This window comes from Thamnophis elegans, chromosome 4 (assembly GCF_009769535.1).
Source record: "Thamnophis elegans isolate rThaEle1 chromosome 4, rThaEle1.pri, whole genome shotgun sequence".
In the NCBI taxonomy this organism is placed as follows: domain Eukaryota; kingdom Metazoa; phylum Chordata; class Lepidosauria; order Squamata; family Colubridae; genus Thamnophis; species Thamnophis elegans.
Window position 1 is genome coordinate 84,331,866 of NC_045544.1, and position 24,150 is coordinate 84,356,015.

Consider the following 24,150-nt stretch of genomic DNA (forward strand, 5'->3'; position numbering starts at 1 on the left):
CTAGTCCAAGCCTCTGCTCAAGGCATGAGTGTAATAGCATCCCAGTCAAATGGTTGTCCAGTCTATTTTTGAAAATTGCCAGTGATGGAGCACCCAAAACCCTAGGAGGCAAGCAATTTCATTAATTAATTGTTCTTACTATCAGAAAAACTGTCCTTAATTCTAAGTTGTATCTCTCTTGGACAAGCTTCAATCCATTACTTTTTGTCCTGCCCTCTGATCCCTAGATAGATCGGGGTGTCAAACTCAAGGCCCAGGGGCCAGATCAGGCCTGTGGGGTACTTAGATATGCCCCACTGGGCCACCCTGGAAACAATGAAGGACCATCCCACAGGGCGTCTGCCAGCTCTGTGTGCAGCCCTCCTGAGTTCTGTTTTTGCTGGCAGAAGGTTGCGGGAAGCTATCACAGCAAAAAATGGTGCTCGTTACGGCGGCAGGCGATGCTCCCAAGCTCCATTTTTGCTGGCAGAGTATTGCAGCAGGTCATCGCAGCTGAAAATGGAAATCATGAGGGCCAGCGGCGGCACTCCCAAGCTCCTTTTTTACTGGAAGAAGGTTGCAGAAAGCTGTCACAGCTGAAACATAGCTCAAGACCCCTGTTTCACTGGAAGAGCTCTTGGGTCACCACAGGTACCCCTGACACGAGTGACATCAAACTGGTCATACCCACCTTGGCCATGCCCACCACAGTCAAGCACAACCTGGATGCAGCCCTCAGTGAAATTGAGTTTGACCCCCCTGCCCTAGATAATATGTCAATTGCCTCTTTCTTCGTGAAAGCCTCATGGACTGTTCAGCATTTTATGCTATAGTCTCAGTTTGTGATTTATTAAAAAAAAGGATGGGAAACTAGCTTTCCAAATGGTGATCACTATAGTTCCCAGCATCTTTCCCTGTATAATCTGCTGATTGGTGTTGCTGAAATTGTAGTTTGTATGGAGCATTGCTTATACCTTTTGTAAACAGAAATTTTTAAATAATTTGATCCCCATTGTATACGGTATTACTTTCCACACAAGAGTGGAATAAAGTTTATTTAATAAGAGATTTTTGATCTGAAAATATAATTTAACTCTAATGACAGCAGGAGGGAAAAGTTTTTAGTGTAAGAAAATGTTAGCTCTACTATGCTATAATGTTTTTTTTTATCCTCATTTAATCAATGGAACAAATCTGGGAGATATCACTGCCAACAATCTGGAAGAGACACATCAAAATAAAATAACGTCAAACAAAATTAAATATACCAAGCTTTTATAAGGCCATGTTACTGTGAATTACATAGAATCATTGTAAAAAACAATGAGTACTCTAAATAACCATATAAACACAAAATTCTTGGTTAATGTCCTACATGCTTGTCCTTTATCATCTTCTTTTTTTTCATTTTCTTACACTTCTACCTCTTCTAAAGAAATGCCAAGAGAAGATCAACATTCACCAGCAGAAACTAACAGCAGTTACATATCTATAAAATCAATGTACCATTTGGAAAGTGGAGATAACATATGGAGCAAAGAAACTGTGGAATTTTGCCTGAATTTGTTCAGAGGTGTCTCCTGCAGATGACAGAAACCCTTAACAATCACAGTGGTGTGTGTGTGTGTGCGCGCGCGCGCGCATGTGCGTTATTCTGGGCAATTCATCCCACTCACTGTGACAGTTCCAAACCGACAAGCCTAAGTGGATGACCTTATTCAGGATATGACACACTCTCTCTTACACTGAGAGAGAGAGAGAGCATATGAATATACAATATACATTTTCAGCAAAAGCTTGTCTCTAATTTCATATTGCCTTTGTAAATAAATCAAATCAAATCAAATAAATCAAATAAACTTTTCTACATTTTAAATGGACAAGGTGTTTTGTGAACAATCAGTAAAGTGTCTGACATTGCATCAAATTTGAAATAGTTCCACCCAGTTGGAATTTGCTGGTATTTTTATGAGATTCTTATTAAGTGACAAGCTGCTATTTTTTTTCCTGCTGCTATAGGTGTCTATGGACCACTCTCACAATAAGGCCTAGCAAATGAGTGAGATGAAATGAAGTGGGGCAAATGAAGTTAGCTTCTGGAAATAACGCTGCCTGTATTGAAGAAAAGGAAAGTGGTACACTGCTCTGGGTTGTTTAACAAGCAGGCTGATAACCAGGTTCATAAAACAGGAGAACAGCAATCCACAGCAGAGTTAAAAAGCAGGCCAAGGCTTGTATATAAGACTCAGAGAGGAAAGGGAACATTTGAAGTTTAAAAGCACAGTCAAGGTTTTAACAGAAAAAAAGTAAAGACAATATGACTGAATTCACACAACATACTAAGGCAACATGAAACAAACTACTTTTGGCTGGGTTCATACAACACATTAAACCACAACGTGAATCACATTTCAGAATGGTGCATTATTTAGACTTGGCACATGTGATTAATTTACAAAGTGATGTTATTATCAGACAGAGTAAGAAGGTATTAATTAATCATGAATAAAAGCATCAAGCAAATGCAGTCAGTTATTTCCAACAAATAACTTCTTATTGTATTCTAAGCTTTCAAATTGTGCTTTGCAAACTAGTAAGAAACCAGTGCAAAGTCAAAACTTTCTAATCTTAAGTAAGATTTTATACACAAAAAGGTCTTCACCATAAGGAATATCAGGGTCTTTCTTGAAATGAACATTTCTAAACCAAGAAACTATCTAGGTCTCCTGTTGGTCAGGAGGAATGGTCACTGTCAAGTAGAGACATCCCATGATGTCTTCTTAAGGGAAGTTTCAAAGTTCTAACGTTACTCTTATTCAAGTACTTGATCTAACTTTTGCAAATTTGTCTCACTGACGATATAAGTTTCAGCTGAGGGATTTTCTGCACTTGAGGCCTTTTCTAACTATTTTAAAGGAATAAAATTAAGAAATTGGCCAAATGTCTCATAAAACCAGAATGTGTATTTTCAATACCTAAAAAGGCAGGTAAGAACATAAGGATGATATGTGTCTGTTTTATTGGAGGTACTAGTATAAAAAATATTTTTAGTGAATACAGAGAGGAATCATTTCTGAAATGAAACAATCCATCCTGCCTGAGCGATAAACTGAGGATAGCTTCTGGAAGTACAATGTTGCAATATGATGTATGGTTGGTCAGGGGTGAGCTTCAAAAATTTCAGCAACGGGTTCTCTGCCTGGTTGCTGGGTGGGTGTGGTCATGGTGGGCATGGCCTAGTCAGTTTCCTGCACCATGGAAGGAGGGCTGTATTCGCCTTCCCCTGGCTCCAGAGACTTTCCTTGAACCTTTGAGAGGGCAAAAACTGCCTCTGCCAGACTCCGGAGGCCAGGCCTATTTTTGGTCTTCCAGAAGGCCCGTTTTTCCCCTTCACCAAACCTCCGTACAGGCCTTGCATCCAAAATGGGCTGCATGGAGACTCCTGGGAGGGGAAGGGTGGGATAGGAGGGCCAGCCAGGGGTGGGATATGGAGGTTCTCCGAATTGGCTGTGACTTTAACTACAGGTTCTCCCGAACCCGGGTGAACCCACAGCAGCCCACCCCTGTATATGGTGCTCTCTTCTTTAAAAAACACAAAATAAATAAAATTTAACATTTGAGAGTTTTTCTATTTCCCTGTTCTAAAAAACTGCCACAGTATGTGGCAAGTGATATGTGCTCCCTATTATTACTAAAACATTAAATATTGGAATAGTCTGCAAGTTGTAGTTTAAGTAGACAATTTTATTCTGCTGCAGAAGTAGGGTATGCAATGATTATTTATGAGACTTTCATGTCATCAGTCAAGACCAACTCTAAGCAGTTTATGGTCAACAGTATGCAAATATAGATAATATAATAAAGAAATCAGTACAGTAATGTTAATCAACATTAATATCCAACCATTGTGCCACCTTTCAGTTAAGCACAATTCTATTTTCTCAGTCTTCCAGAATAACCATATTTTTACAAAACCATATGGAAGAGGCTATTCTCCTCCTTTGCAATCAAGCAATTCTATAGAAGAGAATGCATGTATCTGCATCCACCACATCAAATATCTTAGTATGCAACTCTCTCTGTACGTACTTGGAGAGCCAAGGTGGCGCAGTGGTTAAATGCAGCACTGCAGGCTACTGCTAGATCAGCAGTTCAGCGGTTCAAATCTCACCGGCTCAGGGTTGACTCAGCCTTCCATCCTTCCGAGGTGGGTAAAATGAGGACCCAGATTGTTGGGGGCAATATGCCGACTCTCTGTAAACCGCTTAGAGAGGGCTGAAAGCCCTATGAAGCGGTATATAAGTCTACTGCTATTGGATGGTCAGATTCCAAAGGTATCCATTATCTTGAACTGCATTGCACTCAGAAACAAACAAACAACACAGCTCCTGTAACAATGATGCAAATTAGCAATTACAGGTCTGTTATCTCATAAGCAGCCAAATTCCAGCCCAGTTGAAATGCAGTTCCTTATCCCCTACCGGGAGGGGAGACAACAGAGGGAGCAGCCTGGTCTAGCTAAAAAAAGCAACAGACAAAGGATACTTCAGTATACTCCTTGGTAACTCTACAAGACCCCCATAAAATGCTCAGAGTCTTCCAACTCACAGCAAAACTGAATGCAATAAACATTTCAAAATATGATTTTCCACCTCATATTAATTCTTCTCAGGCTATTACCAACAAACATAGCATTTATTTTACAATTGTTCCTAATGTTTTCCTTTTGTAAGTGATCTGCCAGGTGACAATATTTATTTCAGACTTACAAGTAGATAACTATGAGTCCAATCTCTAATTATTTATTTTTTTAAAAAAATTTAATTTAAAATTTAAAACAAGTACAATATCATTCTTTACCTGCTATAGAAAGTGTGTCAGTCGGTCACAAATAAACTTTCGTGCATCTCCTCCACAGTCAACAAACATAACTCATGTTAACTCGAGCATTTTAACTCAAATATTCATACATATCACCATCATCATATATCCATTTTCATTTGACTGTAATTATTATTTAAAAATATTAATAAAAATAATAATCTTAAACAATACATGCCCACACCAGTGGGAAAAGAAGAAAAAAAGACAAAAAGAACAAAAGACAAGGCAGGGAAGAAAAAACAAAACAAAAAACAAAAACAAAAACAAAAAAAAGAACACAGGTATATATTATATATATAAAAAAGTATATCAGCTGGTTACAACATGTTTTGGTGCATCTCTTCCATTAATTCATATTAATTCAAATATCTTAACTCAAATGTTTACCATATTAACATCATTATACCTCCACTTTTAGTTGACTACAGTTATTTAAACATCCTTCATCCTTAACTATGCCAAAGAATTAATCCATAACACCTGCTGACATTTCATTTACTTGTTTGTAAAATCCTCTATTAACATCAAATCCTCATATCCTATTTTAGCTGAACATCCATAATATTTAATATCAAAAATTCCATCTTCCATGCAGTATAGTTTATTATCATTCTCCCTTCTTTATGTAGTTATATCATATATCATAACATTTTCCCCATATTAATTAACATTTAACTGTATATATTTTATTTTTTAATAGTGATAATTATTGTGATTAATAACCTTTGTATATAATCCAAAAATATTTCCAACCTTCCTTTCTCATATCCAATTATTATTTATCATATGAACTCCACATTATATACATTACTATCAATATCAATTATTATTCAGCTATATCTATTACAAATAAGAGTAATTAGATTTAGCTAATTTTCAATTGTATTCTTCAATCTATCAGCCTATGTCTCTCCAATAGCAAAACTTCCTTAGTCCTATTGCCATTCTTAAAACAAGTTCCCCAAACGTTTTTATAAGCAAGTCCAAACAGAAATATCTTCGCACCTTTTTGCTTAGGGTGCCTCTGGTGTAATAACGTTGTCCTTGGCTTGTTCCACTCAATTTGTCTTTGATTTTCAAGGGTGGTATCAAAAATTCTGCAAATAATGTTTCATAAAGTATAGATTCTTTAATGCTTCTCATTCCTCCTGCAATCTGTCTTTTGAGGTAAATTTCTGTATGGCTGCCCCTCTTTCAAGCGTTGTATCTCTTTCTCTTTCTGCCTCCGAAGTAGACCAGACGCCCGACGTGTCAGCAAGTTGAGAGACTTCCTTTCTGACATTCTTCATTTGAATTTCAGGAGCACTCAAACATTCAACATTCTCACTCTTTCCTTCATATTTTAATGTTAAAAACAACAGATAGTCCAGTTTTTTTTCAGATTTTTCATATGTATCAAACAACTTTTGAAAAGGGGAAAAATCATTTGAAACGAATCACTTGAAGCAAGTATAGACGCCATGATGTGACGCAGAAGATATTTGCAAGTAAGGACATGCTGGGAGCTATGCAATCTTATCTGATCTTAGACCAACACAGCCAAGCAGTAAAAGTGTCAAGTTATAAGAAGCCAAATTATAGTAAATTGGTTTACAGCCCACTTAAGGAGAGCCTGAGGGAGTGTTGAAGTAAAGTAAACTTTCCTTTATCCACGTAAACAGCATTCAAAACATTTAAGAAATAGGGTAACCACCAGCCATAAATCCATTAAAAAAAAACCAATTCGCCGCTAGATTCTTCTGTTCTTTGGTTTCAATTAGCTTAGATTTTAATGCGGACCATCTCTCTTTGAGTAATAAAATCAGCTTACCAGTTGAAATCACTTCTACCATTCTTAGGGGCTACCTGCAGTTTCGGTTAGCATACAGCTAATCCAGAAAGGGTTGGCAAAAGGGGTTGAATTACGAGCCCCCCCGAGACCTGCGAACGTCTCTGAGGTCACTGGATCTCTCCAAACCTTCACTGTCTCTCCAGGACAGCTAGGATCGAAAACGACCCGTCCAATTCCTCTGGAATAGGGGAATTTCAGGAATGGCCTGAGACTCCGTCTTCTTACTGCTAAGCCCCGCCTTCTTCCGAGTCCAATCTCTAATTAGTTTGTCTATTAAAATTAGTTTGTCTATTAAATAGAATTCGTTAATTAAAATCTAGGCAAAAGTAACCCAGACCAATGGCTTCATAATAGAGACAGTCCTCATTTAACAATTGCCTCAATTAACAACAGTTTAGTTACAACAGTGATGAAAAAATAACTCTGTGATAATTCTTCAAATTTACAACCTCTGTAGATCAGTAAAGCAAAGGAAAACTGAAATAAGATGGTAAGCCCAGTTCACCTAGTGATTGCTTCACTTAATGACTAAGTGGCTGGTCCCAATTATGGCCACTAAACAAAAACTATCTGTAAAGACTTTACCATTGCTTCTTTCTAAAGAGGTAGTAGAGAAAAATATTAGCAATTAGATTTATATACTGCTTCATAGGGCTTTCAGCCCTCTCTAAGCCGTTTACAGAGTCAGCATATTGCCCCCAACAACAATCTGGGTCCTCATTTTACCCACCTCGGAAGGATGGAAGGCTGAGTCAACCCTGAGCCGGTGAGATTTGAACCGCCGAACTGCAGAACTGCAGTCAGCTGAAGTAGCCTGCAGTGCTGCATTTAACCACTGCGCCACCTCGGCTGTTATTAATTAATTCTTAATATTAATTAATTAATTAATATTAATTCAATTCATATGCCATTTCCAATCCATATAGATTATATCAGCAACAACAAAGGGAATTTTGGTGAATTGCTACTTTCCAAGGTTTCTTAGACTCAAAACTGAAAAATATCCATTACAAATTCTGCCACAACTATATTACATGATTAATTCTAAAGTTAGTGTAGCTTATATTCCATTATCATTCACATTTAAAAGATGAGGGACTAAAGATAATGGAGAGAATGGGTTATCTAAGACACTTCAGAGTTCATTATCAGAGAGATATTTGAACTCTATAATTGCCCGTGTCAGGGTAACTTGCTGGCAAATCCTGTCTCTCCCAAACAGAAATGCAGAGGAGATTGAGGAATCTGTTCTGCTGGCAGACATAATTTTGCCAATGGCTAGATGCTATTCCATATAATTTTGCATTTTTAAAATTAGCATAAATGATAATACTGCTATCTGCAATAAAAATATTTTTAAAAGTGATAATATATCATGACTATCACTGTATTAATTCCTTTGGGTGAGTGAGACTGTTCAGTCTGATAAATATTCACTCATGATTTGAGATGAGTCTCCTGTCAGACAAAGAAATTCTTCTACATTTCCCCCTACCAGTTCTTACTCAGCTTGCTGAAATTCTTTCCAAGAAGAATATTTCAGAAAAATTATTTTGAGTACAATGTAATGTTTTTGAAACATCTTTAGATCCAAAATGTCCAATTAGTATCTATCTCCCATTATAGAATTGTCCCCTCAAAAGTCTACAATTTGTCTGGCTTCAGTTAAATCTCAAAGGACTCTATATAGTAGTAAAATTCTCATCATGACCTTTTCAATAGGCAAACAGTATATCCATAGGGCAACAATTTTTGAATCAAGATACCTCAAATGAGATAACTTACAGAATGTGGACAAAGTCAGGAGCCCCTGACTACCCAGGGAATGGAATTTGGGACTGTTCAGTGCTAGTGGCTGCTGTTGGACTGTAGGATTGCTGCTACAATCATGTGATCTTCATTTTCAACATGCGTTAACAGTTTCCCAGTCAATTTTGCAATCCATTTTCCTTCCTCAACCAATAGAGCCACATACCTGCTATGGGATGGGATGGGATGGGAAGGGAAGAAAACGAAGGGTTCCATGCATTCTTTCTGATCCAGGCCACCATCACCACCCTGCATGCTCTCCTAATCTGTGTTGCCCGTTCGTGTGTCTTCCCCAACCCAGACAGCACTTCTTATACATCCCCTGCCTGACCTGTACCATCTTCCCACAACTTTTTCTGACTCAAAAGTTGGGCTTTTTGCTTGACCTTCAGATGGACTCACTTATTTTGACACTGTTCAAAGCTGTTTTATTTCCCTGTAAAACTTCCTTTCTTTTTCCCCTGGAAACTTAATGTGATCATAATGGTGGCAGCCAATCTATATGAGATAATATTGCATCAGTGCTTAACTGCAAGTACTGCTGAGACACTTATTTGCTTTCAGACAGTAGCCAGATGCTCTTTTCTCTGGAGGGAAACTGACAGCCCTGATGGGTGTCAGTTAATAATTAAAATAGAGAGGCTGTTGTTCTTAGGGAGAAATAACAAATTGGATACTTGCCATCTGCCCTATTTAACTCAGCAGTCATTTCATTCTACTTTTTGTTCCAAAGCCCATCCTCTTTAAAAACTTCACTTCCATAAATATGTAGAGTGGATAGTTGGTACTAGCTGCACAAAAGTTTTTTTTTTTTTAAATTGGAATGAGATGGGCAGAATGCAGATGTTGTTCAGCCTCCTTGTATGTTCTTTTTCCTCTTCCTTTGACACAGTAGTTGGCTTCAGATTTATTGGAGTTGTCAGAACAATACTGTTTATATTGCAGTATTTCCTGATATTCAGGTAAGTGCCATGGAAAGGTATCCTGAAAGTCAAAAGCAGCAGACAGGGTAGTTGAGTGGAAGGACAAAAAGGAAGGAACAATGACAGAGAAGAAAATAATAACTTCAAATAGGAGCTGTGATTTGTTATCAGACAGTTTGTTCAGCCACATTGAGCAGTATCAGACTGGCATTGCAGTGTACTTACACTGTGGCAAGATGACTCATTGTTCATAATTGGCTAACAGGCTACTAGAAATTGACAGCCCCACAGATATTTGGAAACAGGGAGGATTTCACCCTCTGGACCTTTTACAGATGTTTAGTAGTGGATTTCCCTAACAAGTTACTAGAGAGCATGCAAAAGTATTTTTCTTTGTTAAAAATACTTATTAGCTGTACTTACAAGTCAGTTTGCCCAACTAATATTTTTCCCTAAAATTGTTGTAAAATTAAATTGTGTATAATTTCCAGTTTAATTTGTACCAAGTAAACTCCCAATCAATCCCTACCACCAGGTCACAGCAAGGAAAGAAACCACTCAATTCAGCTAGCAAAAATACAATTTGATGTTTCTTTATTTATTTAGTTGGCAAAAGGGGATTGAAAACAACAGAAAAGCAGGGAGATAAACAAGAAATAAAAGGTCAGATTGTTAATATCAACTATCTACAGTATATCTATCTGTATATCAAAAGGGCACAGAAATTCCCAATATGAACACAATACAGTGTGTGATTAACATTAGCCCCAATGAGAGTAGTCTCTGGTCATTCTAGACTTACTTAATTTATTCTTTTATTACTTTTAAAAGAGAGGCAACTGGGGCTGTGAACGTCAGCACCAACTAGCCACCACTCGTGTGAGTCGGGTTACGCATGCATGCACATAAACTGGCAAGCCGTTCAGGCAGCTTGATTAAAAATAGGCCATGGCTGGTACTGGCTGTGGCCCACAGGTTGGGGACCCCTGCTGTAAAGCACTAAATCTAAGTGCTATTGCTCTTGATTTATGTTTGTAATATATTTATATAGGTGTCACATTTTTAACATACTGTATTTTGTTTAAATGAGTCCCATATTTCATATTTATCCATATAAAGTCTATGTCCATAGGAAATCCACTCATATGCAGCAAGTACAATCAGGTCTTGAATCCATTGAGTGAATGGAGCCATATATCAATCTTTTCAAGGCTGCCATATCAGTCTTTTGACCATGGTAAGAACATGGAAAATCCATTTATCCTGTCCAGTTGTCAAATTCCAAGCACTAGGTATATAGAGCAAAATAATGTTCTCATCTGAAAAATTCCCTGTTTAACTCGTCTATGTAGCAGAATAGAGATGAAAACCAGGGTTTCTCCTCCTGAACCATTAAAGAAACAATTTGATGGCAAATGTATGTATTGAAAACAATACAGAGAAATGAGAGGGACAGAGAGAGGGAGTGGGAGAGGGGGAAGGGGAGGGGAGAAGGGGCAGGGAGAAGTGGGAGGTCGAGGGAGAGGGAGGAGGGAGAGGGAGAGGGAGGGAGGGAGGGAGAGAGGGAGAGAGGGAGAGAGGGAGAGAGAGAGAGAGAGAGAGAGAGAGAGAGAGAGAGAGAGAGAGAGAGAGAGAAACAGCAACTTCGGATCTACATGTGACATAGCCTGCAGATTTAGGGAGAAGGTACCAAATCTAAAGTATTGTTTTTCCCATGCTGCACTGCTAACTGACCTCCAGTTTAATAGATTAACAGTAAATCCAAGGTCATCAGACATGAATGAGTCCCATATTTCATATTTATCCATATAAAGTCTATGTCCATAGGAAATCCACTCATATGCAGCAAGTACAATCAGCTCTTGAATCTATTGAGTGAATGAAGCCATACATTAATCTTTGGGATGGATTTTAGTATAGTACTCTTAATCTACTTTTAAGACAATTTCTCAACCTAATATAATGACACCCTCAGACAGCTAAACTAATGTAAGCAAACCAATTATTTTCAAATGCTTTCCTGAATATGGCCTATAGTAAAAAGAAACATTGCTGCCTTCCTATGGAATAAAGCTGGAGGAATGGAAATAGGGTGCACTGTTTAGCCAAATGTAAACACTTTTAATGCTCAGCAGGATCTGTCAGCGAGATATTGTCTGAGGTTCTAGTATACATCCTGGTAATACTGTCATTTATGCAATATAAGATATTATGGATTCAAAGTGCTTAATCATGATTAAATTATGTATGTTTATAAAATAGTGATGAAATTTACAGGACATGGCAGCACACTTGAAAGGTATTAAATTAAATTGCCCAACTCACAGTCAATTTAACACATCTTGAACCTTTATCATAGGTTGTCTTCATCAGTGCTCCGACAAGAGAAGCACGAGGGTTTTCTTCCTTGAGAACTGCTCAAAGGTATATATCAATGGCTTGCACACCTGCATAAAAGTCACTTTCCTCAATCTTGATGTTCTTCTATTCCATTAGAATAAAAAATGAGAATTTTTTTTTTTACAGGAGGGAAAGAAGCCAGAGATGAAAGATCTTTTCAAGGATAAAAAATAGGAAAGACCATAAATGCACAGGCATGATTCATTTTTAACAAAATTTGAGAGGTAAACAGCAAGATACCCCAATGTGCTCTGTTCAAAGACACTGTACTTCACATATTCATTGATACCCAGAAGGAATACGGAGAGATACTGTAGCTAAGTGGCATATTAGGCAACATTATTCAAGATAATGACTACAGCAGACTAGCATTGTTGAAGATTTCTGAGCTTTAATGCAATGGCAGTTTAAAATAAATGTGGTAGAATTTAGTAATTTCTACTGTACTGATGGAGTCCTAACAGCAGCTGCCTTGCACGTACTGCTAACTCTGGCTAGTTGTTGAATTTCTCCATTGTTACCATCTTGTTGGATATGATCTTGATATAACTCAGCTATCCAAACAGAATTCAAGGAAGCATTAGGAAAAAGAGCAATTGGAACACCTATGTATATAAGACCTTATACATCTGCTTAATAGTATTCCAAGTATATACAAACATTATAAATAAAAATATATAGTTGAATATTCTCTAAGAAAAATAATCAAAGTATAAAATCTACTCAATGGCTGATTTTTCTCAGCAACTGAAAAATATTTGTTTTTTAAAACACCTGGATTTGTTTTTAAAACACCTGTGACTTGGAAGGCAATATTGGTCAAGGACAAGGATCCAAATAGGCATTTTTTGTTTTTACTTTCCAAAGTTACTATATTTTCCCTGTAGTTGGAGAAAACTGTCACCTGCAACTCATTGATGAAAAACATCTTGATGTTATCGATCTGTCTCCTCCTAATAGTTTACTCTTATTTCATTTCCAAAGTTGGAAAAGTTCTGCTGAGCAAGAAATAATCACATCACATGCTTTGTTCATTCTCCTAATGTCAAAACATAACCATGTAGAGCAATTCAAAAGCTCGGGAGATCAAGCAAAGCAGAAGAGCTGTCTGATCATTTTAAAGAAAAGTATTGTGGAAACAATTGACACAGCAGATTCAGAGGTGAAAGATATTCAAATCACTTGGAAATATGCAAAACAGAAAATACGCAGTATAGATCAGGGGTGTCAAAGTGGTGGCCCCCAGGCCAGATACGTCAGGCACAGGCCATGCCCACCTCAGCTTCACAAAGAGAAAAATGTAGCGAAACATCATGTGAAAGCAATGTGATGCCAGCCATGGTATAGATAAAACATTGTAATCAGAAAAAAAATCATCACAGATATGGAAATACATAGCCAATTTCCATGCTTTAATTTTTTTTGTTGGAAAAGTCATATACATCAAGTCAAGGGAGTCGAACTATTATCCAAGGCACCTGAGGGTAGAACAAGAAGCAATGGGTGGAAACTAATCAAGGAGAGAAACAACTTAGAACTGAGGAGAAATTTCCTGACAGTTAGAACAATTAATCAGTGGAACAGCTTGCCTCCAGAAGTTGTGAATGCCCCAACACTGGAAGTCTTTAAGAAGTTGTTGGATAGCCATTTGTCTGAAGTGGGGTAGGGTTTCCTGCTTAGGCAGGGGGTTGGACTAGAAGACCTCCAAGGTCCCTTCCAACTCTGCTATTGTATTGTACCATTTCAAGTGAAACAGTAAAAGAAGGATAATTTGTTGTAACTTACTTTTTTAAAAAAATATTGTTACATTCAGAAGATATAGAGCAGAAAGCCATCCCTGATATTATTTTCAGGGAAAGTATGGAGGAATTGAAGCAAATAGTGTTCCCAAATTGTGAAATTCTCATAAACTTTTTAATAATATTGAATCCCAATGATATTCATTCAAAGAACAAAAACACTTAGAAATTATTGAGCTAAGGTAATATATGTTATGTGACTAAGATTGATCTCTTGGACAATATGACAACAGGGATACAATTAACTATCCTTTTTCTATTACAGATCAATAGCGGTATATTTTTATGAAGAATTAGCTTTCCCTTTGTGTGTTTTCAATGATTCTTGTATGTTTAAGATACAGTCTTGTCAGATGTCCTAGAATTTGGTTAATATTGAGATGATTAAGTCTGCTGGTGTCAGATGAGAAGTAGAATCTTGGAAAAATATTCACCAAATTAGAGAAATAGTTATTAAAATGGCTAATTCAGTTCAATATAAGCATTGTCCAAAAACCACTTTTATTAACAGAGCATTTTAGATTGACAGAGCACATTTTAGTTTAACCTGATATTTTTAGTTATATTGTACTGTGTTTATTTATATATTCTAAAAGACATGTTATTTACTTATCAAGTGACAATTTTACTTGCATAAATTCACTTTATGCAATATTTACCAGAAAGCAGAAATATCACAAAAATAGAGCTAATTGTAAATTCTTTTTATGCTGTTGAAGCAGTCACTTAAAAGAAAATTAACTGAATTTAAAAAATAAGCAAAGAAAAAGGAAATATTAACATAAATATAGAAAAGCTACAAAAATAAACATTCAAGACATATTTACAAACATACATATATCAATATATTGGTGCCACGATTTATTACAGTCATCCCTAGCTGATCTATATTTATTCAGTTATTTATGAAATATATTTGCCACTCATGTCATATCCAACCACTCCGGGCAGCTTACAGCATAACTGTAAATTGATATTAATCAATTCAGTGAAATAGATGGAGCCATACCATATGCTGTTTTTCTAATGCTGAACAGTAAAGTGCCTTCAACTGCCTGGACTGCTGTTCTCTAGGCAACATTCTGAGAAGTGGCTTGTGATTGCCTTTTTCCTATGGCTGAGAGAGAATGACTGGCCCAAAGTCACCCAGCTGACTTTATGCCTAAGACAGTACTAGAAGTCACGGTCTCCCACTTTCTAGCCTCGTCTCTTAACAACTACATCTTTTCCATCATTTTTTACAAGTCTCGTTTTATGCTCTACTAAAAATCATAACCCCCAAATGATTTGACCACACTCCTCTATTCTCTAATCACTCTTTAAAAATATTTTTTATCCTGCCTTTATTACTTTTATAAATAACTCAAAGCAGAGAACATACCCAATACCCCTCCTCCTCCTATTTTCCAATCAAGAGCCCTGTGAGTTGAGTTGGGATGACACAGCAATTGGCCCAAGGTCACCCAGCTAGCTTTCATGCCTAAGGCAGGACTAGAACTCAGTCTTCTGGTTTCTATCCTAGGGACCTAACCCTAGGGACCAATCAAGGCACAATATGCAACTAAGAAAATGGGATACCAAACCTGTGGTGCCTAGTATCATGGATGGCACGGTCACTGGGCATCCGTTCACTCTCCCGTTGGTTAAAGGCGTACAATCGATAGGGATCTTCTCCGCCTTTCCATCTCCGAACACTCAGATATTTTCTTTCTTCGAATTGATCCCAAAGATCATCCCAATCAATGTCAGAATCCTGTTCATGCAGAAACATAGATTCCATAAGGAAAGTAAAAAATTGGACTGAATGGTCATGCTTTTCTTTTCTTTTTAAAAAATTTAACTTAGCTTCCTTGGACTGTTTTGAAGAAAGATAGGGTATCCTTTTTTAAAACTAAATATTTATAATATAATAATATACAAATATGACACTTATCATGTTCTTGTTAATACAGGCCATCATCATTTCAAAAATAAGATTATGCATTTAAAAATATCTATTTTTGTTTTTTTCAAATTAAAGAAAGTATGCACAGATTCATCTTGCATTGTAAGGGCCAGTCACTGTTTTGCATTCTGGCATATGCTTGTGGCTGCAAAGCAGAATGCATTATACTGATGTTTGAGGTCAACATAACTCAAATTTAATCAGCTGAAGATCGAAAGCACATGAAACTGTTGAATCAATTCAGGGGACATTTTGTACATAGCCACAAAATAGGATTGGGAAAGAAATCTGTTTTTGTAACATTTTACACGACGCAGCCTAATTTCTACTTCCTAACCTAACTGCAGACCTGAATGTAATTACATTTCCATTTTTGCATCTCCAGATTTTGTGAAGATTAGGAAACATGTCACACTAAATGATATACATTTTTGTATATATTCTCATAATAACTTTTTTCTTTTCCTGTATTATGTCCAGACTATACAACACATAACCTAGAAGAAATGGAATGTATATAAAATAAAATGTAATGTGTATAAAATAATTTACAAACTAGAGATATTCACTGGGGGGGCAAACTATGGAAACTGCATCCTGTTATGGTAAAAGCACCTTTACTTCCATACATGTATCATAATACTGTACACATGTATGAAAGGGGAGAAGTTTGGAATACATGCATGTGACTCTGCTTTTAATGAAAGTGATGGATCCATGGATATTTCTGTCACAAATTGATAGCAAACCACTTCATTTGATAGTCTGAAATCCGTAGAATTGAACTAAAACACTTCAAAAAATCCCATTTGAGGTTTCTCAGTAAAAACAGCGCCACTTATAAAAAAAGACCAATGAAATTAGCAACTGATCCTTTCAATCCAAAAAAGTCAAAGCCATGATACAAGCCCCAAAACCACAGTAAAAAGAATCATTTATAGTTTGCATACTATAAGTATAAGAGACAAATTAATTACAGGTGATAAAAGTCCAATTTCACGTGGCTAATGTGAAGAGAAAGGAGCATTGCTTGTACAAAACCAGAGAATAAATATTAATGGTACTTTATTTCAGACCTCTATGAAAAACTACAAAGTATCACTTTAATTTCTCGGTATCTACAGTATTAAGTGGTGAACTTAAATAAATTTTTCACTGTCCTTAAACTCTGGATCCAATTCAACCTACACATCCTCTCTAGAAGCTTGCTCCTTCTAGTAGCTATATTTGATTTTTCTACTTTTGTTGTTGTTGATGGTTGAGTTTACTTGATTTTCACAGCGTATCTATAAAATAGTACTACTGACACTGAGAATTTAGATGAAAAACCCCAAAAGAAAAACTTCTAATAAATCATGCTAAGGAACAGTCTTTAGCTGCACTTTTTCCTAAGTGTCTAAGCCATAGGTCCTAGCACATTCCCAGCAGCTGTTCTTAGTATACTATGTCATATTTACCCACTAAACAAACTGGCCTTTATTTATTTTTTAAAAAAAACCTTCCGTTACTAACAACACAAGTGCAGAGTTAGATATTGAAACATATGTGTGATTACCCTTATCTCCATGCTTGCAGATTGTATTTAATTATTTCTCAGAAGAATTTTTATTATATCCTACCAAAGCCATGCTGATTATCAATCTGTGATCCACTTAACAGCCTCTTCTTTAAAAGCCTCAGTAAAATAATTAAAACTCATAGAAACCATCCATTGAGTCACCAAGAGTTGAAGTGACTGAATCCCTATGCAATGACTCCCAGAAACTCAACAATATTAAATAAATATAGAAGCAGATTTGATCTTAGGACTTCAGGATCAATCCCCACTTAATCATGAAGCTCTCACTTCCTGCTGATATTTCTCAACTAACTGACCTCATAGAATTGCTGTAAAAAATTAGTTTTTTAAAAAACCCAAAACAAAACCCAATTTCTTCAGGGGAACACACCATACATACACAACATGCGTGTGTGTATGTGTGTGTGTGTGTGTGTGTGTGTGTGTGTGTGTGTGTGTGTCCCTTGAAGAAATTGCGTACTGTATTAGGACTTCAAGTCCTCCCTGTTTGTTTCCCACACTTTGAGCATTAATGTACAGGCATTTGAGCTCTTTGTGACAGACCCTGAATTTGCTTGCTATGTTTCCTATCTGAGTCTTTGTATTTAAAAAGAAGACTCTTCACCCTAGATAACTCAGAATGATATGGAGCTGATAGCTTAAAATTATGCAGAGACAAATCAGCAGACAGGTGGAATATTGGAAAAATGCTTTATCTCCTTGATGATCAGCACAGAATGTGTTGCAAAGGAGAAGGAACTCAATCTCCCCATCATCAGCCTATGCGTATTAGTAATCATTCAGCAATACCTATTATTATCCACACTTTATCACCACCATCATTCTCTAAATGCTAATCTGGAGGTCACTTCTAAGTTTATTTCTCTCAACAGTTATATGCTGCAGAGAATGAGTGTCTGATTCAAAGTCACCCCATGAATTCCATGGTCAAGTGGGGACTTGAAACAGAGACGCCCCAATCTATGTCTAGGATTTTAACTTCTATGTTACCTTGGCTCTGTTTATGCATTATGGTTTTTAAAGAGAAACAGATCCACAGTTCCAGTGATAGCCTCAAGTCAGGCAGAAACTTTCTCCTGTATGATTAACAATGAGTGGCTACCAGTGACGTGCGGTGAGGTTTATGGCTGGTGAGGCACTGACACAGTGGTGGGTTTAAAAATTTTTTAGACTTGTGGACTTCAACTCCCAGAATTCCACAGCCAGGCATGCTCAGTTCCTGTCAGCATTTCTTCATTCAGTAATCAGGAAAGAAAACCACTGGACTCCATTTGTTGAAATCAAGTGTACTTTTACTAATTATAAATGAACAGTTGCAAAGCTAAGCTAAATCTGGTTAATTAGGCGTGAAAGCAAATAATATATTGTATAATTCATTCCCCTCCCCTTGGCATCCCGTGCACAGTCCAATCATAATTCTCCCAAATGTCAGGTGTGAGATAACTTCAAAAGGCATCACCAGGATGGAATGCTGGACCGTTGGCCTTGGCGGGAAACACTCCTCCTCCACATGCACAGTAAGGTGGTCAGTTCAGAATCTAGAAACTTCCTCCAGCACAACAATGATTCCCCTCCCAAATACCATGCCCCCCCTCCCCGTTTCAATGGCAGCTGAAGCAGTAGCAAAGCGGAGGCTGACAGTTCCGATTTAAAGCGACAGTAGTTGTTTTTCTCCTTTGCGAAAGAAGTTTCCTTCTTTCTTTTTCTTCTCCCTTCCCCTCCTTCCTCCCTCTCCCTCCCTCCCCCTCTCTCAAACACACACACACACATACACACACACACACACAGAAGTTGGAATGGACTATCTCTCCTACTCCCTTCCCTCTCTCCCTCACTTTCTCTCAAACGAACACACACACACACACACAAAGTTGGAGGGAGAGCACCAGTGAGGAGACCACAGGAGGAGGCAGGAAGCCAGTCAAAGAGCCATACTGGAGCACACATACTTTCTCCCAGCCCCAGAAGGATCCAGCCCAGCTTCACTGATTACAGGTTTGAAAAGGCAACGTGGCTCTGCCTGCAATCAAACTACACTTGGGGAGGGAGAGCACAAGCGAGCCAGAGTCCTTCCCTCCAGCCTTTGCCCAAAGCCCCGCACCAGGAGGATGAAGTTTGAATTCCTCCCCCTCCCTCCAACCCACATGTAACTTTTCCAGTTGTTTCAGAGGGGATTTCAACTCTGCTCTTGCCTCAGGTCCTCTGAAGAAGCCCCACCCAAATGAGCACCCTCTACTATGAGGCAGGAGAACAGCGTGCCTCACCTACATCAGGAATTTTTAGGCTTTTAACCCTTGCTTAACTCTGCTCGAGTGATCATAAAATGCCTAAAGTAAGACTAGATGAGGCACACAGTTTTTCTGCCTCATAGTAGAGGGCGCTTTTTAAGAGGCTTTTTAAAATAGTTATGCAGAGTCATCCACGGTGAGGCAGCAACTAGCTCAGCCTGACCTCAGCTCTCACCTTTTTCCTTTTACATTTTTTTTCATGATGGGAGTGATGAGGCTGCACATCACTGGTGGCTACCAATTGTTCCTCCTAAAAGGAAAAGTAAATTACTGCATTTGGGTCCTAGACTGAGGAGGAAACAAAACACTATTACTTTATAAGGAAAGCCAGCCTATTCCACCTATATTCAGTGCATCATAGTAATTCACATCTCACTAATAAAACTAAACAAAATACCTATCAGGTCTAGAACAGCAATATTTCTTTTATATATATATAGTTACAGTAACAATAGCCTGAGAGTTTTCATCTGGGATGTGGCTTGATAACTTCATATTTGTCCAGTTTTTATATCTCAACTTTATTACCAGCAATTTTGCAAAAGGCAGAAAAGCTATGACTTGTCTTCATATCCCAAGGCAAGTGTGTAATAGAAGGGATCATTTTTTGACTCATAGATTGCACACATTTGACAGCGAGAATAAATACGAACTGTCGCTATGTCATCTTCATTCTTATATCTTCCTAATTGCCTCTACTATAGTCACAGATGAAAATAATCAGGATTTGATATTAACTTGAACCAATGGTTCTAAACTGACCCACCGTCTGGATTCATCCCATCCCATTGTCTATGGAGACATATGGAAATCATCCAGATCATAACTGTCCCAAAGATGCTTTTTCAAGAGTCAACTGGACTTTCTTGTTTTTCTTTGAAGACATTTAACTTCAAGAAGTTTCTTCAGCTCTGACTAGATGTTGGGGTAAGGGTTAGAAAGATTTACATTCCTTGCGGACAGCTGATCATTTGCATTCTGACAATACAGATAAACCTCCAGGTGGCCTCAACAATTCTCTAAAAGAATGGAAAAGACCAGCTGTCTGCAAGGAGTATAAATCTTTCCATTCCCCAACATCTAGTCAGAGCTGAAGAAACTTCTTGGATGAGAAGCTAAATGTCTTCAAAGAAAAACAAGAAAGTCCAGTTGCCTCTTGGAAAAAAGCCAGGGGACACCTATCCCATTAATAATATTATTAAAACCATTCACTTTTTAGGCCATTCCACTCTTTTGGGATACCTATTCTAGGAGATGACCAGGGTGAGGACAAGGGAGGGGTCCAACACATCATAAATCACAAGGTTCTGCACGCCTGCAAGAGATCTAAGTCCAGCCCACCTTGAATGCCTCTCTTATCTCCCACTCATTTCTCTTAACAGCCAGTTGGTCAGATTCTTGCAGAGAATTTAAACTTACAATAAATCTTTATGATCATTTGACTGCCTGAATCTCCTGATTTTCCCAGCGCTTGACATTAATATGACCAACCAGCTGTTAAGAGAAATGAGTAGGCGATAAGAGAGGCATTCAAGTTGGGCTGGACTTAGATCTCTTGTGGGCATGCAGAGATTCATGACATGATACGTTTGATCACCCCTCAGGCTCAGCCTGGTCATCTCCTCCATTTATAAGCAGAAGGATCACATACAACATATCTGCTAGCCTTTGGTAATATTGTATAAATACCAGAGTTGATTCTTGTTTTAACACATCTTGTAAAACACAATTTATCAGTGAAGTAGAAAACCAACAGAAGCTGCATCAAGTGAATCCTGAAAATGCTTAAGGTTCATAGAATTTATGAAACCTGTAGACATTAGACACCATATTTTTTTCAAGCAACTGTCAGCACAAAACTAAAACATTTATTTTTAAGTGGCCACAATCCTGCCAAAGGTAAACACATTATATATTTCCATTTATTTTAATAACAAAGTTAAATGTGGCTTAATTCCCATTAATCAATTCAGTTTTCAAATGCTTAACTTGGAATGAATTGTAACTAATGTTTTACCATACATTTTAGCTGTCTTGTTAATGTTGCTATTTGCACTGTATTGCTTTGGGAAGACCCGTGTTTGCTACAAAGAATATAAACTTTGCAAGCAAAAATAAATAAAAGCACATCTATTTAAAAGAGCAAATACTTCTAGCTGGTATGCCAAAGGAAAGATCAAAATTCAAACAAAGAGTTAAACTAACACACCAATCACATACAGGCTTGATGAATTAGTCAATCTTTTTGAAGGGCAAAATATAATGGTAATTCAATACTTATTTCTGTGTGTGCTCCAATGTATGCTTCTTCACACTTGTGTTTCAAGGAAACAAAGTAAGAAAAACCACAAATTATTTATTTAATGTGTTTATTAAGTTTATATCTTACCTTTCTTCAGTTCAAAGGGGCACGTGTGTGCGCACACACTCATACATACACACCTTGTTCCCTTCTCCTGTTTTTTTCTTACAACCACAACTCTATGTGGTAAGTTCTTCCAAAGCCACTCTTGAACTTAGGTTTTTATGTTCCTAGTCCATGAGGTAACCACTAAACCACATATGACATTCCTAAAAGTACATTTCAACTTATTTGCCTCTGTCAAATAACTTACAGGTTAATCTTCATGGAATAATTTGGTGGAATAGAAGAGCTAACTCAATATAGGAGTTTGTATTCGATGACTTTCAGATAACCCAGCAAATTGCTATGATTGGCTTGAACTCATAATTGTCATTCAAACCAACACACAGCTTAACTGTTCCTTGACTACTGATATCAGGAAAGGTACAATTATATATTGAAGCAAGTAATCCTTTCTCTCCATCTAGGACAGCAGATCAGTTATGGATTACTGGATAAGATCTTCATTATAACATTTTCACCGTGTATTATGTCTTCTTTCTCTCAAGTTGAATTCTGCCTGGGGGACTTATTTAACCGCTGTGCAGAAATCCAAATGTAATTTAAGATAATCTATCTCATGTTAAGTTCCATATTAGCATGCACCAGAGAAGGATCAAGCCAATATTCTATTTCCCTTTTTACTTGCCTTCTACAAAGTTCTTATCTCAAAGTATTCATTTTATCTCATGTATTTCCAATATATTTTTTTCATAGAAACCAGACCATTTTTTTCAATGCTGCAGTTTAATAGGCAGTATTAATTATGTAAAGCAGTGAATTAATAAGGAATTTGGGGAATCAGGAACAGCCTCAGTAAAGGAGAAGGGAAAATCTTTACCATTCCAAAGGAACAATCAGTTTCACCAGCTGTCAGAATTAAAATAAAAATACACTTTGCAATAACTCACTTATGTACAGTCAGACAAATTAAACAGAGATTTTGCTACTCAAAATTAATCATTTTGAACAGCAATATTATATTTCTGTTCAAAGCATAAAACTAAATTTTGAATTAAGGAATGTGATGTGCTCACACAGCCAAGTACATTAGCTCCCATTTTCTTCAAATGGGAGAATTCACACTATAAGTAGACTACAACACAACTTTAAGCAAAGATCTTAATGTGACTACAAGAGTTCTAGATTATCTCACACTCAAGCCTACAGACAGAAAAAACACTTTTTACTTTCCTAAGACTGAGTGTTATTCTTCGCTAAATGATTCATCCATTTCTTCTAGGTTATATTTTTTTTTATTAACTTAAAAGGTTATGCCTTTTAAAACCTATATCTCATAAACGTTTAAGAATATTCATGTACTTGTAAAGTTGTACCCATAAGGAATTGTATCTCACTTGTAACTCAGAAATGAAACATAAGCTGTTTCACCTTTTACAAGCCAGATTCTGCACAATTGTGGAAATTCAACAGTATTCCAAAACAAAAATTTTAGCCAGAACAATAAAGCTGAAGATATCTAAAGTAATGTGTTTATTAATCACATTTATATCTTCCCAAAAATATAAATTGACTCTCAGAGGTGCACAAAATGGAACAAACAATACAGGATAATAAAAATCAGAAAAAGTTTACAACCATAAAGGGATGAAGGGAGAAATGCACTTGTAGACTTGCAAGATTCTGTTAATATAATCTTACAATAAAGAAGAAATAGCAGCCAGATGCAAACTCCAAAGCTTGCACTCAATCCGGATAAGACCGAGTGGCTGGTGTGTTTCCCTCCCACTAATTGGCCAAGTTTTCCATCTCTCAGGCTGTGGGGTCAAACAGTACGCCCCTCAGACAGGGTTCGCAATTTGGGAGTCCTCCTGGACCCACAGCTGACTTTTGAACACCACTTGTCGTCTGTGACCAGGGGGGCATTTGCCCAGGTTCGCCTGGTGCACCAGTTGCGTCCCTACCTGAACCGGGAGGCCCTCGCAACAGTCACTCGTGCCCTTGTGACCTCAAGACTGGACTACTGCAACATGCTCTACATGGGGCAGCCCTTGAAGAGCATTCGGAGACTTCAGCTTGTCCAGAATGCAGCCGCGCGAGCGATCGTGGGTGCACCTTGGTTCATCCACGTTACACCTATCCTCCGCGAGCTGCACTGGCTGCCTATTGGTCTTTGGATACGCTTCAAGGCGCTAGTCGTCACTTATAAAGCCCTTCATGGTATTGGACCTGGGTACTTAAGAGACCGCCTGCTGCCAATTACCTCCAATAGACCGATCAGATCCCACAGATTAGGCCTCCTCCGAATTCCATCCACTGGCCAATGCCGACTGGCGACCACCCGGAGG

At 37.6% G+C, this 24,150-nt stretch overlaps 1 protein-coding gene across 4 annotated transcripts in view; it reads right to left on the reverse strand.

Annotated features, from left to right (window-relative positions):
- The window catches only part of GALNT14 (polypeptide N-acetylgalactosaminyltransferase 14), a 322,417-nt gene that overhangs the window by 155,753 nt on the left and 142,514 nt on the right, over nt 1-24,150 (reverse strand). For 2 of the 4 annotated variants that reach the window (XM_032215773.1, XM_032215771.1), the window contains exons 2-3: nt 19,613-19,687; nt 15,209-15,378 (exon numbers count right to left, since the gene is read on the reverse strand). In XM_032215773.1, coding sequence (XP_032071664.1) covers nt 15,209-15,378; nt 19,613-19,687 — 245 coding nt within the window. The remainder of the gene's footprint in view (nt 1-15,208; nt 15,379-19,612; nt 19,688-24,150) is intronic. The other 2 variants (XM_032215774.1, XM_032215772.1) reach the window with 1 other exon arrangement.